General features: G+C 52.4%; 3 protein-coding genes across 8 annotated transcripts; 1 reads left to right on the forward strand and 2 right to left on the reverse strand.

Moving 5' to 3' along the window:
• Positions 1-1,231: 1,231 nt before the first annotated feature.
• RPUSD4 (RNA pseudouridine synthase D4) lies at positions 1,232-15,594 on the reverse strand. 2 transcript variants are annotated; one of them, XM_084611617.1, is made up of 8 exons: positions 12,257-13,149; positions 10,699-10,820; positions 7,980-8,145; positions 4,881-5,082; positions 3,823-3,916; positions 3,539-3,689; positions 3,024-3,121; positions 1,232-1,800 (listed from the first exon to the last, which is right to left on the reverse strand). In XM_084611617.1, exons 2-8 carry the CDS (start codon positions 10,732-10,734, stop codon positions 1,594-1,596), a joined length of 954 nt encoding a protein of 317 aa, XP_084467743.1. In that variant the 5' UTR covers positions 10,735-10,820; positions 12,257-13,149; the 3' UTR covers positions 1,232-1,593. The 2 variants fall into 2 exon arrangements, with proteins under 2 accessions (XP_084467743.1, XP_084467742.1); XM_084611616.1 differs by lacking the exons at positions 10,699-10,820; positions 12,257-13,149 and adding an exon at positions 15,295-15,594.
• An 84-nt stretch (positions 15,595-15,678) lies between these two features.
• HYLS1 (HYLS1 centriolar and ciliogenesis associated) lies at positions 15,679-25,554 on the forward strand. Of its 3 annotated transcripts, XM_084611615.1 has the most exons (3): positions 18,950-19,016; positions 24,280-24,296; positions 24,392-25,554. In XM_084611615.1, exon 3 carries the CDS (start codon positions 24,426-24,428, stop codon positions 25,344-25,346), a length of 921 nt encoding a protein of 306 aa, XP_084467741.1. In that variant the 5' UTR covers positions 18,950-19,016; positions 24,280-24,296; positions 24,392-24,425; the 3' UTR covers positions 25,347-25,554. The 3 variants fall into 3 exon arrangements, with proteins under 3 accessions (XP_084467739.1, XP_084467740.1, XP_084467741.1); XM_084611613.1 differs by lacking the exons at positions 18,950-19,016; positions 24,280-24,296 and adding an exon at positions 15,679-15,956; XM_084611614.1 differs by lacking the exon at positions 24,280-24,296 and having other exon boundaries at positions 18,918-19,016.
• PUS3 (pseudouridine synthase 3) lies at positions 16,776-26,936 on the reverse strand. 3 transcript variants are annotated; one of them, XM_084611607.1, is made up of 5 exons: positions 26,861-26,936; positions 22,658-23,101; positions 19,955-20,523; positions 19,243-19,433; positions 16,776-19,118 (listed from the first exon to the last, which is right to left on the reverse strand). In XM_084611607.1, the coding sequence occupies exons 2-5, from the start codon at positions 23,045-23,047 to the stop codon at positions 18,787-18,789; spliced, it is 1,482 nt and encodes a 493-aa protein (XP_084467733.1). In that variant the 5' UTR covers positions 23,048-23,101; positions 26,861-26,936; the 3' UTR covers positions 16,776-18,786. The 3 variants fall into 3 exon arrangements, with proteins under 3 accessions (XP_084467733.1, XP_084467734.1, XP_084467732.1); XM_084611608.1 differs by having other exon boundaries at positions 26,803-26,919; XM_084611606.1 differs by lacking the exon at positions 26,861-26,936 and adding an exon at positions 25,554-25,652.
• Positions 26,937-27,250: the final 314 nt, after the last annotated feature.

A 27,250-nucleotide genomic window follows, 5' to 3' on the forward strand; every position in this document is an offset into this window, starting at 1 on the left:
GGCCTGCACACTGACATCTCAGACTTGGCAAAGCTGAGCCCATGTAAAGTGACCTGTCTCTGCCGCACAATGGGCCAGGGCCTCTGCTGTAGCCAGGGCCAGGGCTGGAGGGGAGGATTCATTGATTCTGAGTCAGAGATCATAGTCTGACTGTACAACACACGTCCCAGAAGTGTTAACCCCTTTTTATGGGGACCAAGCACTAGAACTGTTGTGACACACAGACAGGGTAGGGCTGCGTGGGGAGAATCACCATCCCCTGCCCCTTGCTGAGCTCAGCTGAGCGGGTTTCATGTTGATCTAGCATTTGGCAGTTTGCCTTAGAATTAATCTGCTGTTGTGCGATCGAAGAACCGGGTCTCACAGCACAGCACCCAGGGTTCCTGGGGGGCCGCTAGGAAAACCTGCTTCTACAAGGCTGGAGGCAAGCTGCAGAGCTGAGGGAATCTCAGCGGGAATGCAAGTTACGTTGCCAAGGGTGCTGTGGGCAGTTGGGAGGGAAGGCTCCAGCACAAAACTGCATGCATTCTGTGCAGTCCCTTGGCCAAGGCAAAGCCGCGGCTGCATTTATACTGTGTGGTTTACAAATGAACATGTTACAAATGCCTGTGGCGGTGAAGAACTCGGATCCCAGGCAGGGACCTGCCCCATGGCCAACTGTCTTAATACACATTCCCACCAGAACGGCAGCTCAGACAGAGCAATTCACAGATCTCCAGCCAGTAGGGAAGGGCTATGCTGCCCCACTCCATGCACCGTGGGCCCTGGCCATGCTGCCAGCAGTACAGAGCGTGAATGGGGCTAGCACCAGAATGCAGCCCCAGATGGAATTAAATGAGAGGAGGGGAGAGGCTGCAAGACTTGGTGAACACCAGGGTCACCGAGCGCACCCGTGGCCCCAGAGGATCCCTTCAACATTTGCTGAGCTTGGGGAAACCCACCTCATTTGTGAGGCAGGATTCCAGCCTTGCACTTCCCTCATCTCCCTGGGTCACTCACCCAGCCCATCAATACCTCCAGCTCAGGGCCTTGGAGGGGAAACTGGCCCCACCAGCTCAGCCCAGCAGTCAGTCAGTCATTCCCCCAGCAGGGTTTTGCGGCACAGTGAAATGGGTCATTCTGGTGCCTCTTGCTGATGGCAGCTGACATCTCAGTGGTGGGAAGCCCCATGGCAGAGACAACCTGGTTTTCTCCCAGATTACACAACTCCTAACAGCATTACTGCGTAGAATGAGATCACACCATTTATTGTTTAGAGATGTTCACGGCTTGAGTTTGCCTGGAATCCAAAGCCCTGCTCTGCCTCTGCTAAACCACAACTGGCTGAACCTGCTGGCTCTTCACTGAATCCAGTCCTGTTTCTGCACAGAACCAGACCTTGGGTCTGAGTCAGAACCTCCCTCAAGCGCCTGAACGGCCCAAGATCAAACAAACAGGTCAATGCACAGCCATTGTCCCCAGTGGCTGTGGTTTTCCGGGAGCAGCTGAGATCACTGAACTCATCACCCCATTCTCCCATGAGGCAGACAGCACCGCACAGCAGCTGGGACCAGAGTCAGATGTCATTGGAGCAATGGCAGCTCCGCTCTCCTCTCACTTTTCCAGCGACTCTGGAATCTCCAGCTTGAGCCGCTTTAAAGTGTTTGTGAAGAAACGGGGCGGCCTGCAGACCAGGTGCAGCTGCTTGTCCCCGCTGGTCCCCGTGGGCAGGGTGAGCTGGTGGGCGTGCAGGTGGAGGGGGAGGTGACGCACCTTGGCCTGTTCCAACCCCAGTCTCTTCAGGGTGTTCTCGGGAAGCTTCTGCTCCAAGGAGAGAGAGGGAGAGAGAGAGCAAGCAAGATGGGTGAGAGCCGGTGCTCAAAGCCAGCACACCACCTACAAAAGCAAGGCAGTACCCCAGCCCCTACTGCCAGGGAGGGCCAAGAGAATGAGGTCTCTGTGGGTACAGCAAGCTGCAGAAGCATTAGAAACACCCATAATCAGTCGCAGCCGGACACCAACACAGTGTTCCAGGTACCTGCCTGGGGGAGGGAGCATCACAGGAGCCTTCAGGGTTACCCCCAATTCAGTCAAAGAGCACTGGGCTTAAGACTTAAGCTGACCAGACACTATCCGAGAGGAAACAGGACCTGGGATCTGCTTTAGGGCGAGATCGCTCCCTCCCATCTCACCTAGGGTGAGGTGCTGTAGGATCTGGCTAGTGCAGAGAGACCACGGGACCTGCCTGTATCATAACATACAATCATAGAATATCAGGGTTGGAAGGGACCTCGGAAGGTCATCTAGTCCAAACCCCAATTTTTGCCCCAGATCCCTAAATGGCCCCCTCTAGGATTAAACTCACAACCCTGAGTTTAGCAGGCCAATGCTCAAATCACTGAGCTATCCCTCCCTCCATCTCCTTCTTGCCTGGGGAAAAGATGCCTTGAGATCTTCATGGTGACACCCCCAAGTTCCCAAAGAGAGATGCCCCAGGAGCTGGGTGTTGCAAAGTCGACCACCCCCTCCTCCCCTAGAGATGATGAGACCTGCCTACCGCACATTTCCCCACCTCTTCCCTGGGGAGAGGTGCCTTGGGATCTTTGTGGTGGCGGAGGTGATTCCCCCCCAGGATCTGTCTTGTTGTAGGAGGGGAAACCATCTCCTCAGGGGCAGGGAGAAGCCGCAGCACATGCCATAAGGACTCCTCCAGAGTTTCCAGCTGGCAGTCTAGGTGCCTGGTTCCTAGATTCTCCTCTGGGTTTGAGGCTCTGAGAAGAACAGGCCTCACCTGCCCGAAGCGGGTGCTGGAGATCTCACCAAACTGCTCTGAACTCCCTGACCTGGAGAAGTCAGTCTCAGCAGGCTGTGGATGTGTAAGGAAGTGCTGCCTGGGAAAGGTCAGCAACAGGCCTCACACCAAGCCGTGAAGCCTTTCCCAGGGCCTGGGCTGCAGCAGGGACAAAGGCCCCATAACTCTGCCATTGTTCCCCTTCTGAGGGCCAGCAGCTCCCACTCCCTCCCCAAGCCATATCACCTCTTACCTGGGGTGCCAACTTGTTCCAGTGTGCGTATTTGTGGTCCCCGAGGACTGGACACCCCAATCCATAGGCCAGGTGGACCCGGAGCTGGTGCTTCACTCCTGAGCACACAAGAGGAGAGAGAAGAACCAGGCGTTAGAACACAGCCTGGTGCCACCTGCCTGAGCACGTGCCTGCTGCTCGCCCAAACTGACTGCCAAAGGAAGAGTGGGCATGGACTGGAGATGGCAGCCAGAGCGGCCTGGATGCAAACAAGCACTCCGACTGACTGCTGGAGCAAACTGTTCGGTCCCCACCGCACTAGGAGTGCTCCTGATTGGCTGAACTGCAATCTTATCCAATAGCCAGACTCGAATGCAAAGCCCTCAACTCCCAGAGACCCACGGGCTCCGCCTGAACTGGTTCCCGTCAGGCACCTGCTGTCACTAGAGGGACCCCTACAGAGGCAGCACAGAAAGCACGTCAGGGGCTCTGCTCGCTAGCATATCTGAACAAACCGGGGTCCGAGCGAGCCTTACCGGTGATTGGCTGGAGCTCCAGGAGGGAACAAGAGGGAGAGCTAGCCAGGACGCGGTACCGGGTCACCGCGCTGTGGGCATCTCGGTTCGGTCGCACTTTCACCATCTTCCCGCTCTCGGGAGACATGCGGTAGTTTGGTGCCAGCGTCATCTGAAGCACCGGGAAGCCCGCACAAGGAAGAGAGGGACACAAAAAACACAGCTTGAGCACTGTGAGGCCAGGGTAACGGTGCTGATGGCCTGGCCGGCAGTACCAGGGCCTGGCTGGGAGGCAGCTCACTCACCTTATAGTGCGACTGGTGGCTCTGCACTTCCTTTTCCACAATGGGAATATCCACCAGCCCCTCTGAGGGGACTGGGAGCCCCACACTGATCGTCCTGGGAAGAGAACACACGGATCAACAGGGCCCCACCCCAGCTCTCTGCACACAGCAGTCAGAGGTCATTCTCCTTTATTCCATTAGCAATACTGCAGAGGTTTTGACCCTGCAGCGGGAGGCTCTTCCGAGTGAAAAACATGATCAGCCCTTCCAAAAAGCTATAAAGTACAGCTAGCTCCAAGTCCCCCGAAAGAGCTAACAAGGCTCTGGGGTGACAGCAATTACACATGGAGGTCTGAGCACCAGATTCGGAGCCCCGAGGAGTGCCCCCCCGTTGCCCTTTCTCAGGCTCTGAGCCCCAGACTCACCGCCGGCTGTATGGAGTAAGATGCCCTTCCCACTCAACTCTTCTCCTAAATGTGCTCAGGAGGGGAGAGGAGACCTAGTCCTGGGGAGCAAGAGACGGAAGGTGGCTCTCCAGGCTGGAACACAGCAAGCTACCGGGCCTAGCAACTAACTGATCATCATCTGATTCCCAAGCATGGCACAACCAATCCAGAGCAGATGGCGCTTCTATCACTCCCAGGTGAGAGCATATCAGCATGTTTAACAGGGGGCCTTCCCCCTCTAGGTCACAAGTTCAAACACAGCCTGAGTGGGTAGTGAGCAGCACTGTGAGGGCTGTTTGTGGCATAAGTGAATGAGCTGGCAAGTATCCAGCTTGTCATCAGTGGACAGATGCACTGCAGTGCAGAACCACCCCTGGCAGGAGTTCCGCCCCCATGATGTCTCTAGGGAAAGACCAAGGGCTGACTGGGCTGTGGGGACTGAGCTCCCCCTCTCCTTAAAAGGGGCCCTTTCAGGCACTGTAGGAAATCTGCATTACTGCTGCCCATTCTAAGGCCCCAATCAGCTCCGTCAGTACCGAGCTCAGTTCAGCTTTAAGAGGGCAGATGCCCCTCTACACCTTGCTCCAAACCACTTGGGAGCCTGTGCTCCTGCTCCCAGCAAACCTCTCGTACCAGTATTTCTTCTCCACCTGTCGCGTCTTGAAGAGGCCCTGGATCCGATGTGCTGTGTCCTTGTCCCGTGCGAGCACCATCACACCCGTCGTCTCCTTGTCCAGCCGGTGACAGAGGTGCAGGGGTTCAGCTTTCATGCCATCCAGCATCTTGGCCAAAATTGGCAGCACATCGGTGATGCAATTCTGGATCCCAGGGCCACCTGGGTGATTGAAAGAGAAACAAGACCAAAGAACTAGATTAGTGACTGAGCTCCCGAGAGAACTCCCCTTGGAAGCGGTTTCCCCTGAGTGCGGAGCCAGCAAGGACAGGCTCTATCAGGGCCCCATTGAAAGAGCTTGATATTCCAAAATGTTCCTTTTGGAGACTCAGGAGCCACAAAGACACTTGTGAGCCTGGGAGATGCCTCCAGTTCTCACTCTGCCAGACAACACTGGGAACCTTCAGAACTTTAACCCTTGGGGCCGGGCACTCAGAGTTCCCAGAGGAACCCTAGATTTACTCCAGGTGCCCACTCAAAGCAGAGCAATGCCAGGCAAGTTCACTCGCTGACAGGCTCCTCTGCCCACCATCAGAAGAGTCTCACAAGCACATTCCAAGTTAGACAATAAGTTCTTCGGGGCAGGGATCGTGCCTATCTGTGGGTATGGCACCTCGTGCCATGGTCCTGATTAGGGGTCCTTCAGGCAGTACCACAACAAAACAAACTTCCACTTTTCCATTTGCTGTATTCCCCATATAAGTGCATCTCCTGCTAGGAGAGGCTGGAGCAGCTGAGCGCTCTCTAATACTAGGTCTCCTACATCATTCCCCATAGCACAGCTTGCTGGGTCTGTCTGAATAGGCAGCTCCCAGACTGCCGCAGTGGGCAACACAGCATGTGGAATAGATGAGCAGCCCTCAGTGGCGAAAGAACAGGTTAAAGACTATTTAGAAAAGCTGGACATGCATCCAAGGGTGCTGAGGGAGTTGGCTGATGCGACTGAAGAGCCATTGGCCATTATCTCTGAAAATTTGTGGCAATTGGGAGAGGTCCTGGATGCTTGGAAAAAGGCAAATATAGTGCCCATCTTTAAAAAAAGGGAAGAAAGAGAATCCGGGGAACTACAGACCAGTCAGCCTCACTTCAGTCCCCGGCAAAATCATGGAGCAGGTCCTCAAGAAATCCATTTTGAAGCACTTGGAGGAGAGGAAGGTGATCAGGAACAGTCAACATGGATTTACCAAGGACAAGTCATGCCTCACCAACCTGATTGCCTTCTACGATGAGATAACTGGCCCTGTGGATATGGGGAAAGCAGAGGATGTGATCTATCTTGACTTTAACAAAGCTTTAGATACGGTCTCCCACAGTATTCTTGCCAGCAAGTTAAAGAAGTATGGGCTGGATGAATGGACTATAAGGTGGATAGAAAGCTGGCTAGATTGTCGGGCTCAACAGGTAGCTATCAACGGTTCAACGTCTAATTGGCAGCCAGCATCAAGCGGAGTGCCCCAGGGGTTGGTCCTGGGCAATGTTCCCTCTAATTTTTGACAGACCGTGTGCTCAAAAAATTTCTTCTATGCAAATTTTTGTGCACAGGGGGTTTAGAATCTGTGTGCGCGTGCACACACGCACAGCTTAGAGGGAACAGTGGTCCTGGGGCCAGTTTTGTTCAACATCTTTATTAATGATCTGGATGATGGGATTAATTGCACCCTCAGGAAATTTGCGGATGACAATAAACTTGGGGGAGAGATAGATATGATGGAGGGTAGGGACAGGGTCCAAGTGACCTAGACAAATTGGACGATTGGGCCAAAAGAAATCTGATTAGGTTCAACAAGGACAAGTGCAGAGTTCTGCACTTAGGAAGGAAGAATCCAATGCACCACTGCAAACTAGGGACCGAATGGCTCGGCAGCAGTTCTGCAAAAAAGGACCTAGGGGTTACAGTGGACGAGAACCTGGATATGAGTCAGCAGTGTGCCTTTGTTGCCAAGAAGGCCAATGGCATATTGGGCTGTATTAGTAGAAGCATTGCCAGCAGATCGAGGGAAGTGATTATTCCCCTCTATTCGGCACTGATGAGGCCACACCTGGAGTATTGCGGCCAGTTTTGGCCCCCCACTACAGAAGGGATGTGAACAAAATTGGAGAGAGTCCAGTGGAGGGCAACAAATTGATTACGAGGTTGGGGCACATGACTTATGAGGAAAGGCTGAGGGAACTGGGGTTATTTAGTCCGCAAAAGAGAAGAGTGAGGCGGATTTGATAGCAGCCTTCAACTACCTGAAGGGGGGTTCCAAAGAGGATGGAACTCAGCTGTTCTCAGTGGTGGCAGATGACAGAACAAGAAGCAATTGTCTCAAGTTGCAGTGGGGGAGGTCTAGGTTGGATATTAGGAAACACTATTTCACTAGGAGGGTGGTGAAGCCCTGGAATAGGTTACCTAGGGAGGTGATGGAATCTCCATCCTTAGAGGTTTTTAAGGCCCAGCTTGACAAAGCCCTGGCTGGGATGATTTAGTTGGTGTTGGGCCCTGCTTTGAGCAGGGGGTTGGACTAGATGACCTCCTGAGATCTCTTCCAACTCTAATATTCTATGGTTCTATGACAATCAGCATTGTGGTGAAACATTCTCCTTTCCTCAAACTGAGATGTGACCCTAAGAAGATACATGCTGCTCTCTCTTGGGACCAGATGTAGGAAGAAAATCCCCAGGATAATCAGAGAAGCTAGAGACAGATTACCCTATTGGCTCCTTTTACCCCATCCCCCTACTCCCTTGTGCAGCTCCTGTGGGAGGCTGTCTGGGGTACTGCACCACTTCAGGTCTCTGTTCATGAGCTCAGCATGACCCAGGCTCTATTGAGTTCTATATAGCGATGAGCATGTTGGCATGGTAGCAGAGATCCAAGTGGCATTTAGATGCGTTTGGATCTGAAATCAATTAGCGTTGTTTAATATAACATGAACTCAGACACTACTAACCAAGAGAAGGCACCTTCAGGGGTTGGTGAAGCTGCTCTCACAGTAACTAGCATTGGCTGACATGCACCCCTAGCATTAGCCTAGGCACTGCCCAGCACAGAGCGGCCTCCCTTGTCTCTCTCTCACCATGCACAGGGAGGCCGTAGGGTTTGTCAATCACTACAAGCTCCTGATTCTGGTACAGGATCCCGTGCTTCAGTGCCTTGGCCAGGACGTTGGGGTGAACCCGCTGCAGCTGCTTGCTGAGCTGGGTCAGTTCTCGGACCCGCCTCAATACTGGGTTTTTAGGCTCCTGTGAAGAGAGAAAATGCTCTAAGTGGAGAAAGGATGGTCTCAGGTTAAGTAACAGGGATTTAGGAGACCAGCATGCAATTCCCAACTCTGCCGCAAACTTCCTGTGAGACACTGGGCAGTTCACGTAATGTCTCTGCCTTGGCATCTCCTTACCTCACAATGGTGTTTTGAGGATCTCTCAAACCTGCGTGAGGCACAGTTACTACAGTGACAGGGCCGCAGAGACTGCCCAATGGTCCTATCACAGCAGCCATCCCACTGGAATCTCACCTGGCTGGGCAAGATTTATCCCCAAATGATTCAACTCCAGGGCGCTCTCAGTGCCTCGCCACTTTATGTCAGTTTCATCAGGCCTAGGAGCTCTGATGTCAGGCTGACATTTGACCCCCGCTGACAGCATTCAAGGAAGTAAGGCCAAGATTTTAAAGTAAGGGTATGAGCAGACGAACGACTTTTTTTTTTGAAGCAGGAGAAAATTCTATTTGCATAACACACTTACAAAAAACCACCAAAAAAGATAACACAAAACTATGCAATAAAACAAAAGCAAACGCAATGTATAATACAGCAGCCTTCAGGGGAGAGAAGTGTTCAGGCTTGCCTGGGCCTAGAGCAGGGGGGCTTCCTCCACACTCATGGTCTTCCACCCTCCTGAGTTACCTGGTGGCCTAGAGCGGGGGGCTTCCACCCCCCTCGAGTTACCTAGTGCCATGCCCAGTTTCACCAACTATTCCTCTCCTGAGAGCGCCCAACAAGATGAGCAAGGCTGCAGGGTGGGCAGTTTCGGGGGGGACGTGCACCCACGTGTGAAAGGACCCCTCCTAGGTGGTGGTGATGATGGTATCCATAGCGGCAATGGCTGGGGCTAAGGTCTCTCGCTCTTCCCCTCAATCAAAGGGTCAGACGGAGGGAACCGGACGGGGTCACTGAGCAGAGAACCTTGGACAGCGCCCACCGCTCCTCGAAGGCGTCAAGGGCGTCGGTGGACGCCGCCCAGAGGAACTCTGCCCGGATACATGAATGTACTGAGGATCGGAAAACAGCCCTACAGTCACAGGAAGCTTCATCGGCCAACCTCCTCTCTCTGGTTTTATAGATGGCTGTTTTAGCTAGGGCTAGGAGGAGGTTAACCAGGAGATCCTGCGACTTTGTGGGGCCACGGATGGGGAGTGTGTAAATAAAAAGGTGAGGGGAAAAGTGCAGCCAAAAGCATAATAAAATATTCGTGAGGAGCCGGAAAAGGGGCTGCAGCCTGGCACACTCTAAATATACGTGTGCCAGGGTTTCCCTCACGTTGCAAAAAGGGCAAGTATCTGGGATGGGGATGAACCACGTCAAAAACACACCCGTGCTCACAGCTCCGTGAAGGAGCCGCCAACTGATGTCCCCAACGGGCCTCGGGACCAAGGTGGAATACAGGCTGGCCCACCGGGGCTGCTCACCCTCCAAAGACGGCAGTTTTTATTACACTCGCTGATTCTGAAGAAGGGCACTGATTAATTCGAATACGTTAGGTAATGCAAAGGGTCAGATGGACCCCCATGCTGGCCTCTGAGCCACGCAAGGCTTTTCAAGTTGTGAGAACAAACCCCTCAGAATGAGAACTGAGATCACATTGGGGCTTTGTCTGAACCAGGATTTAAAGGTGTTTCGTTACCTAACACGTTCTAGGGGGCCAGTGCAGACAGGGAGTGTAAACTTTAACTCATACAAAGCTAGGCTAACCCTTAGGCTTTAACTTGACCCATTTAGTGCACCTTAAAGTTTACACTGCCTTGTCTACACTAGAGTTTTAGAATGTTTTAGTTAGAACAAGTCAACTAACATCATGCAACACCACACCTTTACTGGCTAGACTACGCACTGCCTGTCTGACTGAAGCCAGGTCAACACTACAAACTTACATCAGTAGAATTATGTTGCTCAGGGTGTGAAAAATCCACACCGCCGAGCGATTTAGTTAAACCAACCTAGCCCAGGTACAGCCAGCGCTGTGGCGATGGGAGAGCTTCTTCTGTCAACATAGCTACCGTCTCTCACAAGGGTGGAATAACGACGCCAACGGGAGCGGCTCTCCTGTCGGCATAGCGGCACCTTCACTAAAGCACAACAGCAGTGCAGCTGTGTCACGGCAGCGCTGTAGGTGTAGACAAGCCCTGAGAGCGCAGGCAAGGAAAACAGCTTTTGAAGATCTCCAGTTCCCTGTGCATTCAAAGGGAACTGGCATTTCTTATGTCACATGGCACCAGATTCAAGATGGCAGCATTATGTTTGCATGTTAACTACAAATAATTAAGAAGCATTTTCCTTGAACACAAAGGTTTGCAAGCTGTTGGTGCTTGGAGCACCGGCTGCCCACATGTTGGCTCTCATAATTTCCAATTATTAAATCACATTTAAAAAAAAAAACAGCTAAACGCACAATACTTTCCTAATATGTACTGCCCTGCTGGCAAGCTTACCCTCCGCCAACATGGGGTTTCCCTCCCTTTCCATTTTGTTGTTACTCTCCCTTTATATCCCTGTTCTGTCTTTACTAGATCTCTCTTGCCTGGTTCAGTCTGAGGGACGGATGTGGACTTGGCATCAGGGTGGTTGCACACTACTCGGGTAGTTTCTTCACTTCGATTGTAATGTTTACTGCTGGGCCATTTGAAGCCTATTTACAAGCACCTGGTAAAGGCAGCAAAGAGAACAGGGTCTGATCCTGAGAGTAGGGTTGCCAACTTTCTAATTGCAGAAAACCAAATGCCCTTGCCCCGCCCCTGCCCCCTCCCTCCATCACTCGCTCTCCTCCTCCCTCATTCATTTTCACTGCAAGGCCCAAGCAGGCACTAGGAGAAGGCCAGGAGCTGCAACAGTTTGAATGTGGGAGATGGAACACGCGATTCAAATACCCTTCAGCTCTCCAGGGAGGTATTTTAAATACTACTGTAAAATTAATTGCCCCCCCAAAGAGTCCCAATCACTCGCAATGAGCGAGACTAAAGAGGCTATTGCAGGAGCTTGATTTTTCTTGCCTTCACCCAACCGTCCTGGTAGGGAATCCAGTAATACTGCAGCCACTGGTTGACTCTTTCCCTACCCGACAATGGACTATACAGCGGGGGGGGGGGGGGGGGGGGGAAGTTATGCTGTTCCGTGTTTAATGACTAGTTCAATTGTTTAAATGTATGCTTTAGCAGACAAAATATGCAATGTGGACAAATTAATGTTAACGTTTCCTGACACTTGTTTAAATATATAACCTTAGTATTGCATTGATGTTATTTTATAAATTCATTATAGCTCTTTAATGTTAAGGTGAGGTTGCATAAAATGTAATTCATGCTGCAGAAACCGACTCCTCCCTATTTTACCATCCTGCTAACCAACAGGTTTTCTAGTGTTGTTCGTTTCAAGTTTTTTCACCTGTCCTGCGTCCCAAAGCAGGTCGAGAGGAAATATGTTAGAAAGTCACACACAACATAACCACCTGTCCTTGTTCGGTGCCCAACATTCCACATCAAAATCAATAAATATCATCTTGTGTACACCAATAATCATGCAAAAGATTGTACACGGTAATACAATGTGCTATTTGTATATTAACGCTCGTAAATTTCCAAGTTGTCCTTTATTTGAAACATAAAGGGTCTGTATATGGGCGTGAGGGAGATTACCATAGCCAGGGACTAGCTCTTTTGTTTCAAGAACACCCTAGTGAAGCTGTGCTTTCCCTGTTGCCAGGCCCCTTTTGTGCTGCCGGCACCATCAGACCATATGACCCACTTAGAAAAGGAGTTTTTTCCTACCCCCCCCCCCAGACGTTCTTGTTAAACCCTGGATTTGTGCTGGAAATGGCCCAACTTGATTATCAAACACATTGCAAGGAGAGTGGTCACTTTAGATAAGCTATTGCCAGCAGGAGAGTGGGGTGGGGGGAGGTATTTTTTCATGCTTTGTGTGTATAAAAGATCTTCTACACTTTCCACAGTATGCATCCGATGGAGTGAGCTGTAGCTCACGAAAGCTTATGCTCAAATAAATTGGTTAGTCTCTAAGGTGCCACAAGTACTCCTTTTCTTTTTGCGAATACAGACTAACACGGCTGTTACTCTGAAACTTACTGTTTGCAGTCTCTGGCAGGTACCCACCAGTCAGGCTTTGCACACAGTGATGTCTGGCTGCTGGGTGGCTCCTGATGTACCGTGCTGACTGGGTGGGTTGCAGTGGCCACCCCAGTGGCAGAAGCTGAACCAGCCCCAGTGCACTGCCCCTGGATGCACTGACAGAGACATGTCCCAAACCACACTAACCTACCTGCACCTCCTGCACGGAGGGACTGGCCTGCACAGCTACCTAGGCTGGTAGCTGCTGTATCCCACTTGCTGGGAGGGAGTGTGGGTGGGTGTGGCCATGCAGTAATTAAAGCTGGCTGCCCCCTGACTGGGGTTCGCTGTGGGGCTCTGTTTGGGCTAGCTGAACCCCAAGCTCGGAGACCCACAAGGTGGGAGGGTCTTAGAGAGCCCAAATGTCTACACAGTAATGTTCTGGCCCCAGTCCACTGAGCCAGGTCAGGAGGTTGTTTAATTGCAGTGTAGATATACCCCAGATAGCTCAGACAGGCTGAAGTGGAGGCTCCCGGATAGGGACTATTGGGAAAAGGAGACACAAATTTGGAGCATCTCCAACTGAACCCTTCTCCCCAAGCAGCCACCAGCTGCTTGTGGGAACCAGGGCCACCTAGCTGGGATGGCTATTAGGAAGAGCAGGAGGGTGCTTGGGGCTGCGGTTATGTGACAGCGTTAGGGGTGCGGGAGCAGGGTGCGGGGCAGAGAGTTGGGGTGCGGTAGGTGCTACAGACTCTGGGGTGGGGTGCAGGCTCTGAGAGGAGGCCAGAAATGAGGGGTTCAGAGTGTGGGAGGGGGCTCTGGGCTGGGGTGAGGGCTCCAGCTGGGGGTGCAGGCTCGGTGAGGGGCACGGATGAAGGGTTTGGGTGCAGGAGGAGGTTTCAGGTGGGGCCGAGGGGTTCGGAGTGTGGGAGGGGGCTCTGGGATGGGGTGCGGGGGAGGGTTGAGAGCTCGGGCTGGGGGTGCAGGCTCGGGGGGGGAGCAGGGATGAGGGGTTTGGGGTGCAGGAGGAGGTTTCAGGTGGGGCCGATGGGTTCGGAGTCTGGGAGGGGGCAGGAGTGCAGGGGGGGTGAGAGCTCCGGCTGGGGGTGCAGGGATGAGGGGTTTGGGGCGCAGGAAAAGGTTTCAGGTGGGGCCGAGCGGTTCGGAGTGTGGGAGGGGGCTCTCGGATGGGGCAGGGGTGTGTGGGGGGGTGAGGGCTCCGTCTGGGGGTGCAGGCTCGCGGGGGGGTCAGGTATGAGGGGTTTGGGGTGCAGGAGGGGGTTTCAGGTGGGGCCGAGGGGTTCGGAGTCTAGGAGGGGGCTCTGGGATGGGGCAGAGGTGTGGGGGGGGCAGGGATGAGGGGTTTGGGGTGCAGGAGGAGGTTTCAGGTGGGGCCGAGGGGTTCAGAGTCTGGGAGGGGGCAGGGGTGTGGGGGGGGCAGGGATGAGGGGTTTGGGGCGCAGGAGGGGGCTCTGGGATGGGGCAGCAGTGTGGGGGGCAGGGGTGAGGGGTGCAGGAGGGGGTTTCAGGTGGGGCTGAGGGGTTCGGAGTCTGGGAGGGGGCTCTGGGATGGGGCAGAGGTGTGGGGGGGTCAGGGATGAGGGGTTCGGGGTGCAGGAGGAGGTTTCAGGTGGGGCCGAGGGGTTCAGAGTCTGGGAGGGGGCTCTAGGATGGGGCAGGGGTGCGGGGGGCAGGGGTGAGGGGTTCAGGGTGCAGGAGGGGGTTTCAGGTGGGGCCGAGGGGTTCAGAGTCTGGGAGGGGGCTCTGGGATGGGGCAGGGGTGCGGGGGGCAGGGGTGAGGGGTTCGGGGTGCAGGAGGGGGTTTCAGGTGGGGCCGAGGGGTTCGGAGTCTGGGAGGGGGCTCTAGGATGGGGCAGGGGTGCGGGGGGCAGGGGTGAGGGGTTCGGGGTGCAGGAGGGGGTTTCAGGTGGGGCCGAGGGGTTCGGAGTCTGGGAGGGGGCTCTGGGATGGGGCAGAGGTGTGGGGGGGTCAGGGATGAGGGGTTCGGGGTGCAGGAGGGGGTTTCAGGTGGGGCCGAGGGGTTCGGAGTCTGGGAGGGGGCTCTAGGATGGGGCAGGGGTGCGGGGGGCAGGGGTGAGGGGTTCGGGGTGCAGGAGGGGGTTTCAGGTGGGGCCGAGGGGTTCGGAGTCTGGGAGGGGGCTCTAGGATGGGGCAGGGGTGCGGGGGGCAGGGGTGAGGGGTTCGGGGTGCAGGAGGGGGTTTCAGGTGGGGCCGAGGGGTTCGGAGTGCGGGAGGGGGCTCTGGGGTGCGGGGGGGGGGGTACGGGCTAGGGGCGCTGCCACGCGCCGCCCCTGCCCGCGGTCATTGCCCCCCAGCCCCCGCGGGCCCGAGCCAGGGCTCAGGGTGGGGGCAGCGCGCGGAGCCACGTGGCCCCCGGCCTGGGACCCGGACCCGCTGGCGGCTTCCAGGGGCAGCCAGGACAGGCCGGCTGCAGCAGCGCTGACCGGACTCTTAACGGCCCGGTCGGCGATGCTGACCGGAGCCGCCAGGGTCCCTCTTCTCCCGGGTGCTCCGGCGGGAACCGGACACCCGGCAACACCTGCCCAGCCTGCCGGGAGCCGTAGCCGGGGACGAGCACGCGCAGACCCCGCAGTGCCTGCCGGGAGCCGTAGCCGGGGACGAGCACGCGCAGACCCCGCAGTGCCTGCCGGGAGCCGTAGCCGGGGACGAGCACGCGCAGACCCCGCAGTGCCTGCCGGGAGCCGTAGCCGGGGACGAGCACGCGCAGACCCCGCAGTGCCTGCCGGGAGCCGTAGCCGGGGACGAGCACGCGCAGACCCCGCAGTGCCTGCCGGGAGCCGTAGCCGGGGACGAGCACGCGCAGACCCCGCAGTGCCTGCCGGGAGCCGAAGCCGGGGACGACCACGCGCAGACCCCGCAGTGCCTGCCGGGAGCCGAAGCCGGGGACGAGCACGCGCAGACCCCGTAGTGCCTGCCGGGAGCCGAAGCCGGGGACGAGCACGCGCAGACCCCGCAGTGCCTGCCGGGAGCTGTAGTCCCCGACCCCTGCCCAGCCTGCCGGGAACACTCGCCTCCTGTTTCTGTTCCTCTCGCTTCTGGGCCCTCAGCTTCTCCGCCAGCTGCTCCGCTCTCACCGCGGCGGCTGCCCCGCGGCTGGTGCAGAAGGCCCGGAGGCCCTGACTCAGGGCGGGCGCAGGGGCCCAGAGGCACAGCCCGACGCTCCCCAACGCCGCCATCTTTCCGGAGTTATCAGAAGGGGGCGTAGCCGAGGGGACCTCGAAGGGCCCCGCCTCCCCCCCCGCTTCGAGCGGGCAGATCTGGCGCCGAATCAGGAGGGTACGGCAGGAGCCTTCAGGGAGCAGGCCCAATGGGACGAGTCGACGGGCGGGGTTGCAGAGAACTCACCCAATGGGTAGCGACAGGGCGAGGTGACACCGATCGCCCCCAATCAGAATTCGAGGCAGCGCGGAGGAGGCGGGGCCGCCAGCGCGGCACCCAATGGGAGGAGAAAAGCCGGGGATGACGTTTTGAGGCAAAGCGCCCAATGAAAGCGAAGCATGCGGCGGCGGGAGGCGGACTTTAACAGAGGGCGGTCCAATGAGAACGGTGGATTTTGCGGCCTCGAGGAAGGCCCGCCCCGCGATTTAAACGTTGGCAGCTGCCGGCCGTTGGCAGGAGCCGGTAACGGTCGTTGCGCGGGGACGGGGCCTGGAGTTTCTCGGGCGCGGTACAGGTATGTGGGGGGAGGGTCACCGGGCCCCTCCCGGGCAGGGCCCCGGCAGCGGCGGCCTGGAACCGGAGTCCCGCCTGCCACGACCGGGCTCGGGGGGCTGCTGCGGGCCCCGGGCCGGCCCCCGCTGAGCCGGGCCTCCTCTGCGCCCTGCCCCTGACTGCAACCCCGCCGCCCCGCTGGGGTTGCCGGGGCGCCGCCGAGGCCCCGGGCCCGGCCCTCAGCGGGAGGACACCGGCGCGCCTCGCCGCCCCGGGGCCCCTCTGGCCGGCCCGATCCGCCCCCCCGCCCCGGCCCGATCCGCCCCCCCGCCAGGCTCTAATGTCCGGGGGCCTCTGGCGCGCGGGGGGGACTGGGCCCCTCTGCTCAGAGGGGGCCGGCGCCGATCCTGAGCCGTAGCTCCGGCGGGGTGCTGGCTGTCCTCCCACCGTCTTATGACGCCTAATCCGAGGGTCTTGGCGGCCGCTGGTAGTGAAATTATCGAGCTCGGGAAGGCAGAAGTGACACAGAGTTAGAGCCTCTTGTCCCCCTAAATCCAGGGCAGATTTTTTTAAAGAGGGGTGGGGATGGGGCCAAATGTAGGGCCGCCTCCGCCTGTTTATTCATAGCGAAAAATGTCCAGCACAAGCTTAGCATGCTTAAGCCATTTTGTCCTCTACAGATTACTTTATGCACTGACAGTACTGAAATAAACCCTCTGAAAGGGGGGGTTGTGGGTAGAACATGCACTGTTCCCCTTGACAGACTTAGGTTGCTGAACAGGCTTCAGGGTAGCAGCCGTGTTCCTCTGTATACTGACAAAAAGAAAAGGAGGACTTGTGGCACCTTAGAGACTAACCCATTTATTTGAGTACAAGCTTTCGTGAGCTACAGCTCACTTCATCCGATGTTCCAGACTCAACCACTGCTACAAATATTTAATTATCCTTTCCTCTATACCTGACATTCCACTCCTGAACATGGTATCAAATGCTGCGATTGAATCTAGCAGGCTGTTGCCCTGTAATTATAGGAGTTATGAAACTTAGCTTTTCAACAAACCAACATAGTGCTGGAGTAGTTTTAAGGCATATGCACATTCCTGGGTGGGACTGCCCCACAGGTGGCCTAATGTAAAGAAGTCCAACACTGAGAAATCAAGAGTCTCTCTCTCTACTAGGATGCTGGTACTCCTAGGGCAGGATTGAGCTAGTTGAGGAAAAAGCCATAGTTCAAATGAACATAGTCCTGTTGATGTCAACGTTAGTTTCTATGAGCGTGTAAGAAGGGAAGCAGTTGCAAGACTGCTTAGAGCATGGGTGCCTAAATTCCTTTAAAGACAGGGTTCAGGGCCTGTGGTAGGTACCTTTCTCCAGTACTGGGTATTATACCTTTCACTAGTTATTACTGTGGCTCGCTCCTTTGGGATTGTGGGCAGAACTTTCTGTACAGTCACATCAATTTCCTTCCAGTGCATCTCATCTAAAATTGTAGTTTAATTACAATGTCATAAAGGTGCTTGTTTCCTTCATAGGGAAAAACAAAGCATTTGAAACAACTAGTAAAATTCACTGGATTGCCAAATTAGTCCTTAGTTTAAAACTGAAAAGTGTTTAATGATCTGATTCAGAAATTAAGACATTGTCACATCCTGACATGGCCATTCCACTATTGCCTTTCATTTCTTCTCCTGCAGTACAGGCTCTTCCTTTCCAAAATAATTTCTCCAGCCTTCTCGGTCTTTCCTGCTGTCCATCCCACACTATTTGTAACTGGGACAAGTGTTTCATCTGAAATCGTATCCTATTTGCTTCCAGAAAAAGCTGATTATTTCTGACATGATTCTTTTAATTAACTTTCTTTCAAACTTCCTTGCTCCCTAGTCTCATGCTGACACTTTTAAGGTGCCTGGAGGTAGTCTCCATGATCAGCACTGTTACCCAAAGCATTTACACTTCCACAGAGCTGTGACCCTAGTAGCCTCTAAGTATCTTACCTTCCTCAACTAAATAAAGCCTGCAGGAATGAAGGGGAAGGAACCTACAAAATTCATGGGTTCCTCCAAACATCCTGACACCTGCCATACATATGCATCCTGACACTTGCCATACTTCCCACTTTTGGGTACTACCCACCAAAATGCATTGTGTGTAGCAAACAGGAGCCTGGCAGCAGTTCCTGAGACAGCACTTTACCCATGGAGCTGGCTGAAAAGGGACCCTGGCCAGGGTGCTAGCTGTTTCACGCTGTAACTCTTCCATGTGCAAAGTGCTTAAGCAGAAAGTGCAGCATGAAAGGGCTGAAGAAATTGAGGGATGAAAGGAAATAATGATGGTTCTCACACTAGTGCCCTGCACACTTAAACAGTGTAGTCGGAAGGTAAGCTAGCAGTTTACCCCCTAGGGGTAGGCGTTTTCACTCTCCTAGTCTGGATCACACTAATATTGTTTCAACCACTTGTCCTCAATTACGCGGGGCACCACTTCTTCCATTCAATCACATGATATTCCTGTGGCAAATACAGCCATTGCTTGCATGGAAAAGCAATGTTAGCTATTTTTAATGCATTTTAGCAGCTGGTAAAAAGGAGACAAAACAAGTACCATATGCCCAGCATGTTCCATGGACCTGTTTGAGAACCTCTGCACTATATTACCATATTTCAACAGCCCCCTAGAAGTTAATATTTTTAAAAAGTAGGTGCAGAATTGCACCTTTAAAAAGGATTCCTCTCCTCTGTGCCCTTCCTCCCACCCCCAAATGTTTCGTTTCCTAAAATCCTAGGGGACCACTCACCCCCCCCCCCCCCCATTACTGAAAGATGGTCCTGCTTCTGCTATCACGTGACCAGTTCTCATTTAGAGCTCTTGGACTCTGTGTCCACACAGACTCGCTTGGCAGCTTGTCCTGGAGTCTCACTATCTCTTTCTGCACTGTCACCGTGGCCTCTCTTTGTTTCTAGGTGCTCCTCTTTGTCTGCTCCAGTCTCTTTCTCCCCGCAGTGTGGCAGCTCAATACGTCCCCTGCGCACAAAGTGATTAATCCGGGACTCCAAGCCTTCGCACTTGGGACGAGCCAGCAAAGGTTTGTAAGTGCGGGCCTTCACCCCTTCGATGAAACTGCTGACCTGGTTATGGACTGGGGGCTTCACCTCTCTCCAGAGGACCATTCTGTTCTTCTCTAGGCCTGTAACATACACAAGTCAGATGCTGGTATCTCTCAAACAACCCAGGCTACTCATTTCAGGAATTAGCCTTTATCCCTACATGACTTCTATGTGTTAGGCATACTTACAGAACAATTTTCCTACCTGTTCCTAGGGGTATGACAGCAGAGTCTAGCCCCTGTAACATGTTATATAACATGTGAGTTTTGACTGCATGATTGGCCCAGAGTTGCTGTAGGTGAGTAACATTAAACTCCTGAACTTCTCGGTCGTAGATCCACTGGATGTTTTCAAACTCGCAGTCATACAGAACCAGAGGAAATTCCACTGCCATGCTGCAGAGAGGAAAGGAGGAGACATTACCTAACTGTACACAGGCACAGTCAGCAGGAAGTTAAAACAAAATGCAGTGACTTGGGAAAAACCTAGAACACAAGACTGCAGATCCAATGTGATGGCACTGATTTCAGTGGAAAAGACTATGACTAGCTCACTGCTATCTTGTATAAGAGCTGTCAAGTCAGCAGCTCATTGAACCTTACATTTTTACTAGGTCCTAAGGAATAAGACTTATCAAGAATTTCATGTTCCTTGCCTGAAGAGCCAAAGCTTAAACACTGAGGCAACAGGAAAAGTAGTTTCTCAAGGGCATGCTTTGAAGATGAAGAGGGTACGTTAAGTAACAGGCTGACACTGGAAGTACTGTCTTCCATCTCACTCTAGGACTGATAGTGACAGGCTGCTTGGATGCTGATAGGAAGCGTGGCGGGGCACTTATGGCGCTAGATTCAGAAACAGGGACTAAGATGCATAAATTTGAGATGAAATTCTGAGGATTCATCATGGTAATTCTTGCCTGTACTGTGGTTTTCGAGGGTTCTTCTCTACATCCAATAGCTCATCAATAATCTCCGGATTCTCCATCCTCTGTCCAATTAGTAAGAGGATTGCCATCATGCAACGGACTTGATGATAGAGGAATGCCTGGCCTGTGACTTCAAACTGGTACAGTTGGAAAGGGTCCTGTAGCCCAGTTTCCCCTCCTCTATCCACCAGCTGCACCTGTGCAGTGAGAATAGTCCTTTGGAAGTTTGTCACGCCATTCGCTACATCCATTTTGCACAAGTTCCGGAAGTCATGGGTCCCCACGTATTTTTGTGCTGCAGCATTCATGAGGGCCACATCTAAATCTGCATGAGGGAAAAAATAGCGATAGGTCCTCTTGAGGCAGCTGAATCTAGCACTGAAGCTGGGTTCTACAGGGGCCCATGCCAACACACGTATGTCGGGAGGGAGCACCCGATTTAGGATATGGGTGTAGCGGATTTCGTTGGCAGGACTACTGGTTTTGTCTTCCAAGCCACCCTCATGACCATTCACTTTCTTTCCCTCTGAAAGGCTTGAGCGAAGGTCCAGGGAAATCACCTGTAGGATTGGAAAAAGGGGATTACACTCAGACTCCCTCAAGATAGGCAAAGCAAGCTTCCAATTACTCAGTTTTAAAACAAACACGTTCAAGACCTCTGGAAGAGACACTGATCTTCTGGTTTGCTTTAATAACTGGACCTACCAGTAGTCCCTATTGAAGGGTATATAATTACAGCTGCTGGAGGTGGTTGGAGTGAGCTAACAGTTTGCTGCACTGTTATTGATTTGGTGATAGACTAACAGCCCTCAAAGTCCTAGTAATCCATGGAATATATAGGTATCTTAGAATACTTTCAACCTTGACCTGGAGGAAACACACTCACAGATGACAGGTTTCAGAGCAGCAGCCGTGTTAGTCTGTATTCGCAAAAAGAAAAGGAGGACTTGTGGCACCTTAGAGACTAACCAATTTATTTGAGCATAGGCTTTTGTGAGCTACAGCTCAGATGGCAACTTAGTTCAGTTCCATGGCTAACTTACTGCTTAACCTCAACAAGGGTGCCAATTTGTGATGGTTTATACAGACAGTTGTCCACTGGCGTCAGATCAACTTATTGGTAGATCATGGCTAGTCTACATGCAAACAAAAACTGCTTTTGGCCCTTATCGAGACGGTTTGAGTTCAAACCACTGACAGAAGTGGGGCTTTTACCCACTGATATAGTATCCTGTTGTGTTCCGGCTGAAGTGTACAGTGAGACTAAAGCCCTGTCTAAACACAGTTGTACTATAACTTTACCAATATTGTTAAAGCAGTACAGCTGGCCCAGCATTGATGTAATCATATTGGTATAAAGGTGCTTACTTGCCTTCTCTAGCACAGAGGTGGGCAAAATACGGCCCGTGGGCCACATCTGGCCCGTGCGACTGTCCTGCCCGGCCCCTGAGCTCCAGGCTGGGGAGGCTACCCCTGGCCCCTCCCCCACAGCCACGCCACTGCGTGGCTTGTGCCCGCTCACCTCCCAGGCTTTCCAATAAGCCTGTCCTGCCGCTTTGAGCGGTGTGATAAGGGGTGGGGGTGGTTTGCATAAGGGGCCGGAGATCTTGGGGGGCAGTCAAGGGACAGTTGGATGGGGGGGGTGTGGTTGTTGGATAGGGGGTAGGGTCCTGGGCGGGGGGGGGGGCAGTTAGGGACAGGGGTCCCAGGAGGGGGGCAGTCAGGGGACAAGGCGGGGGACGGACAGATGGGTTGGGGACAGGAAGTGGGAGGGGGCAGCAGACAGGTTGTTTGCGGAGGCACAGCCTTCCCTACCCGGCCCTCCATACTGTTTTGCAACCCCAATGTGGCCTTCGGGCCAAAAAGCTTGCCCACCCCTGCTCTAGCAGAATAGCTATACTGGTAAAACTGCCTCCATGCTAGGGGTTATACTGAGTTTACTACTTAATTAAGAACCCCACACTCCTAACCATAGTTAACCAGGACAAAAGCAGAATGCAGACAAGACCAAAGTCAACTGGAGACCATTCTCATTAGTTTCAAGAGGGGTTTTTTCATTTGTTTTTAAAGGAATAAAAATTTAACCAAGTCAACAACATGTCTTAATGACTCTTTGGGACACTTGGTGCAGTTGTAATTTTGCTTAGCATTGTTCTAAGTTTCAAGCTAATGGCTTGTCTACAAGGGGAAATAGCCAAGAATAGCTATTCTGCCATTGCTTCCAGAATGGATGCTCTTACTCCACAATAAGAGTGCCTGTGTGCTGAGTGAGTGTCCATGTGGCGAGTTAGTACAGAAGAGCACTGAATTTTGAAGTCATACCCTCACTTATTTCACACTAGCTTCACTGAGTAGACAAGCCCTAAGTGTCATCCATCATTCATGTCCATTGTGAATTGCTGACTAAATGCATTGCTGAGCACAAAGTTAACTATGGGCTCTCTTTGCTGAGTGTCCTTTTACATACTAGAAATGCTTCTTACCATGTTCATTTTCAGATCAGAGGGGAAAAATTAGTATCTTTTTAAAGACTGGGACAATGTTCTTATCCTCCGTGCTCAACACTGGGTTGAATAAAGCCTGTTGAATTATCCTAGAGGACTATATGCCCTCCACCTAGATTTCACAGCATAATTAAGGCAGAATCTCTCATAGCTGCAAGAGCTGGGAGAACTTGCAGCCTTGGGTACTGACCTGTCCAAATGCACTGACCCCCTTGTCTGTCCGTCCACAGCGATGATAATTGGAAGTCTGCCTATTGTCTACCAGCCGGGTCTTGCTTAGCGCCTCAAACAGTTTTTCTTCAATGGTGTTGTTGGTGTTCTCCTGGCTGGCAAAACCCTGGTATCCCCAGCCCAGGTAGGCAATCTTTAGTGCCACGTGTCTCCGGCCATAGGCACTAAAATCAAATGGCCGCTGCTGGCGTTTCTTAGTTTTCCCCAGTGCTGAAGGGTTCCTTTTTATGTCGGTGCCCTCCTTGCCCTCCAAGAGTTTCTCTTGCAGTCTCTTCACTTCTTCCTCCAGTTCCTGCACCCTTTTCAGTAGTCCCTCTCCTTTATCTTTCTCCATACCCCGGTCTGCCATACTGAAAATTCCGGTGAATATCCCAGTTGGGATCCGTTGGTAGCGCCTCAGTGTCTGCAGAAGAAGAGTAAGGAGATTAGCAAGTCTGAGTGTCTCTTTACTTCCTATTAGATTTAGTATAAATCTGCCTCTGGCATTTACCCATCTGAGAATTTACTTCACGTACTGGCTTTGGCCTTCTAACATTCCTCAGTGCCTTGCATATCCCATGTTCTGACCTACCATATGGGTTGCTGGGCTTAGCTGTGACCGCTTTTCCTTACTCAGTGTAATTAATCCTTTCAACTCTTCTAATCTCATGTCCCTCATTCCACTTACTTGTTATATCAGATCTACTGTGTAGGCCCAGTCACATCTATACCAAGCTTTCATGTAGTCTTTTTGGGATCCTGTACAGAGCTGCCAAGCAACAATCCTCATTTTCATCAGCCCCTGCTCTGCTAGCATCGGCATGTGAGGCAACTTGTTAATGCCTGTTAGTCTTACGGAACCATCTGTTATGTCGTCTTTCCTTCAAATTAGCTTCTTTTGACATTATTAAAGCTCAAGTTTTCAAAGCTGTCTAATGGATTCGGTGCCCAGTTGCTCGTAGAATTAATGTGAATCCCCGAGGTGACTTTGAAAATTTCAGCCTAAATGTTCCCTAGCTTGGCTTCTACTATGGACTGAGGTCTCCTAGTATTCAATTCAACTGCAGTCTCCAGCTTTGCCTTAGGTATCTGGTATCAAGGTGACCTCCCACGGGTGGGCCTTTCCATTATCTGTGCTAGTAAAACGTTTCTAGGGTGCCCCATTGGAGTCAGCACAGCTAGTAAATAAACTGTCCTTGCTCACACAAGGCAGAATCACACTAGAAAAAGTTACTAATACCCCCCCCCGCCCCTCTCCACTTTAGACAAAACCAAAGAGTTAATCTTATTCTGCTTCATACTTAGCTATTACCTTTGTAACTGTCCCTTGCGCTAGGACAACTAACCCATAGCAATTACCCCTTTGCTGTTTGAATATCACTGCAAATTCTTATATGGCACAATTCTAATATTGGCTTCAAAAGGGACACTGGGGCATGACACTACACTATAGGTGCTATTTGTCTGCATCTGACATAAAAGCATCTGTAGGGAAGTATCGTTCAAAGTGAAGGGTAAATTTGGGGATCCATACAGGATTCTCATTGCTCTACTCTTTTCAGTTTCACTAGCTCTTACTCATTTGTTTAAATTCCTTTTTAGCTTTCAGATGGTCACTGGTAAGTGGTCTAGAGCCTGATTTTAATGTTCTAAGTATCTTTTGTATCTATCAGTTCAGATGTACTAAGAACTTAATTACAATTTACTCTTACAGAATAAGTGACAATCAGTCCAGCCCAGGTGAAATCATGGAGGCACAGATAGGACCAGATCAGTATAGATGGGCCACTATGAACCATAAAGAGCGGATGGCAGCAGCTGCTATGGCCTTTACCCAACTTTGCGCAGAGCAAGGAGATGGAGATAGCCTGAGAGGAACCTATGCTCCAACTCAGTATGACCCCTACAGTAAAGCATCTGTGACTTCTGGGATCAGGCCATCTCTTCATCTGTTGATGCGGCACCACCAGGCAGAACACAGCGTGCAACCAGAGACCCTCTCGGAGGGACTTAGAGGACCCAGAAAGCCAGTGATGAAGAGGAAAGTTCTGAGGCGGATGCCTGATGGAGAGGTACACGTGTCTGATGAGTCTGTCACCAGTGAACCAGAAACCAGTGCTGAAAGTGACCCTGAGACCTCAGACCTGAGACACAGACTGCTCCATCTACACCCCCACCAGGAAGACACCGCTTCAGAGGTGGAAAGCGAGCCGAACCACAGTTCCCATAGAAAGTTTTACTTTGATCTTCCTCATCGCAGTGGCTCTCATGGAGACCCCCCATTTCTTCTGAAGGATTGCCATGGTCAGGGCTCTCCAGTTTATGAACAAGACTTGATTATGGCTGGACAACCTAAATCCTTCATTCCTCCAAGATTAGAGCAGCAAGGCCGTAATCGTGGGAAGATTGACCGGGTAGCCCGGTACTTTGAGTACAAGCGGGACTGGGAGTCATTCCGGATACCAGGGGAGGATCACAGGAAGGAACTGCGCTGGGGCATCCGAGAACAGATGCTCTACAAGCCTGACCTCCCAACCAGGTCTCAACACATCTATGTCCCCAACAACTATCTGGTGCCTACAGAAAAGAAGAGATCTGCCCTGCGCTGGGGGGTGCGCTGTGACCTGGCAAATGGCCTCATTCCCAGGAAGAGCTCCTTTCCTTCATAGTTATCTAGAGTCTCTCTTCAACCCCCATCCACAGGACCATCCATCCCTTAGTGCCAATCAAAGATCTACCTGCTCTGCACAGGCACATTGCATTATTCTGAGTCGTTCGTTCCTCCTCCTAGAGACCCTGAATAAGTCAAGTTGACTCTAAAATCTCATTTGTGCTCCTAGACAAAGGTGGTTGATTGTGGTAGAAAACAACTTTACCTGCCCAGCTTCCTGAATACTTGTATTGAAGCACATCAGTTGCATGCCAGTTGCCTTCCTGTTAGCAAGACCCACAGAGCTTCTCCTTGAGGAGACTACTGTAGCAGAAGCTGCTCAAAGTAGATATAATGCAAACAATCAACCTACAGGAATCTATGCTCAGGGGAATAATCAATATCACTAGTTCTATTTTTTTCCCTTTTTATTTGCTCTTGTTCCTGTGGATGAATTGCTGTGACGGTGTTTTATTTATGGCTTCTGGGTTATGCATTTCTTTTAATAAAGTGCGTGAAAGGATCTGCTGTAGTTCCATGAATTCATTCGAAACACTTCTGATTAGCTTAAGATAGAATTTACTTACCCTAGACCTGTTAAACTATTCCATGCATTTGTGTATGCGTGTACATTCGTAGGCCTTGTCTACACTGCAGAGTTTTGTCACCAAAACCATGAGGCTTTTGTATTGTATTTTTTAGAGAGAGCTGTCAGCCACTTTAAGTTGCCAAGGCACTTTCTGTAAATAGAAGCATTTGCTATGGTGTCCTTGATCAACCAATACAAGAATAATTTGTCTGTCTATAAAGCTCTTTAGGATCCTCTGGGATGGAAGGGGTTAGAACTTTAATATATTAATTTCATTGTATAAAATGCATCTATCCAATGTTCTGGAGTACTACATGGTTCATAAGATGGAACAACAAAGGGGGGAAATCTAGGTTCTAGCTCTGCCACTGACTTGATGTATGACTTTGGGCCTCAGTTTCCCCATCTGTAAGACAGGGATACTGAGTCTTACACTGCATTGTAAAATGCTGAGCAATCACAGAGTGCCATAGAACTGTGTGTTATTCAGGACAAACATGCACATCCAATGTACTAAAGTCAAGAAAGCCCTTCCCAACCCAGCAGAAATATCACATCCCTCAGCCACCTACTGTGAAAGACAAGGCCTCTAGACCTGCCAGGCCCTGAGTTTTCCCCCAACCAAGAAAGGGATCCTTGTAGTGGAAGATCGCTCGCTAAGAATACCCTCTTCCCCCGCACCCCCGTCTCCTTTACAGCTGTTCGCTCGCTACTGCTGCCACTGCACTTCCCGAGGGGCGATTGTTACCGGTCTCATGCTGCCTTGGACCGAACTGCAGGGAGGCCCAAGGGGGAGAGCGAGGGTTTCCAGCCTAGCCCCACATGCTCAGTGAAGCCTGCCCCATTCCCTCCCTGGCGGGATCGGAGAGGGAGAATCCTGCATTACCAAGTAAGCCCGAGAGGCGAGTGAGCCCTGCAACGTGGCACCTGTCCCGCGCGCCTACCTCTACAGCAGACCGGCCTGACACTCCAGGGAAGGGCCAGGACGCGGTAGTCACGTGCGCGCTGCTTTCTGCGTTCCCCGCCGGAAATGACCTTTCCACTCCCCATGCTCTGCAGGCGGGTCATGGGAAATGTAGTTCCGGCACCACGTGGTCCACACTCTCCCCCCCCCGTCCAGCGAGGGGCTGACGGGGATTGCCTGCGGTGTGAACGCTGCACGGGCAGACTCTCCCTCATCCGCAGGGAGACCCCCGCAATTTTGTGCTGCTTTCAGGAAGCGTTGGTGGCGTCTTTGCTCTTCTCAGGGGGACGTTTACAAATAATCACCATGGTGTCCGTGTGAAATCCTCTTTCAGAGGGGCCCCTGGAGCCAGCCACTGCTGTAAAGGGGA

The sequence above is a fragment of the Lepidochelys olivacea genome (assembly GCF_965140295.1).
Source record: "Lepidochelys olivacea isolate rLepOli2 genome assembly, chromosome: 22".
Taxonomy (NCBI): domain Eukaryota; kingdom Metazoa; phylum Chordata; order Testudines; family Cheloniidae; genus Lepidochelys; species Lepidochelys olivacea.

Excerpts from the sequence above, each read along its gene's own strand:
- RPUSD4 (XM_084611616.1), bottom strand. The coding sequence starts at position 15,459 with ATGGCGGCGTTGGGGAGCGTCGGGCTGTGCCTCTGGGCCCCTGCGCCC. Across the intron at positions 3,690-3,822 it reads GCCACCAGTCGCACTATAAG|ATGACGCTGGCACCAAACTA; the intron begins GTGAGTGAGCTG and ends CCGGTGCTTCAG. Across the intron at positions 1,801-3,023 it reads GGAACAAGTTGGCACCCCAG|AAGCTTCCCGAGAACACCCT; the intron begins GTAAGAGGTGAT and ends TCCTTGGAGCAG.
- HYLS1 (XM_084611613.1), top strand. The coding sequence starts at position 15,781 with ATGCGGCGGCGGGAGGCGGACTTTAACAGAGGGCGGTCCAATGAGAAC. Across the intron at positions 15,957-24,391 it reads GTTTCTCGGGCGCGGTACAG|AATAAGTGACAATCAGTCCA; the intron begins GTATGTGGGGGG and ends TTACTCTTACAG.
- PUS3 (XM_084611606.1), bottom strand. The coding sequence starts at position 25,598 with ATGCAACTGATGTGCTTCAATACAAGTATTCAGGAAGCTGGGCAG. Across the intron at positions 23,102-25,553 it reads GTATTCAGGAAGCTGGGCAG|ACACTGAGGCGCTACCAACG; the intron begins GTAAAGTTGTTT and ends CTTCTTCTGCAG. Across the intron at positions 19,119-19,242 it reads TGTCATACCCCTAGGAACAG|GCCTAGAGAAGAACAGAATG; the intron begins GTAGGAAAATTG and ends TGTATGTTACAG.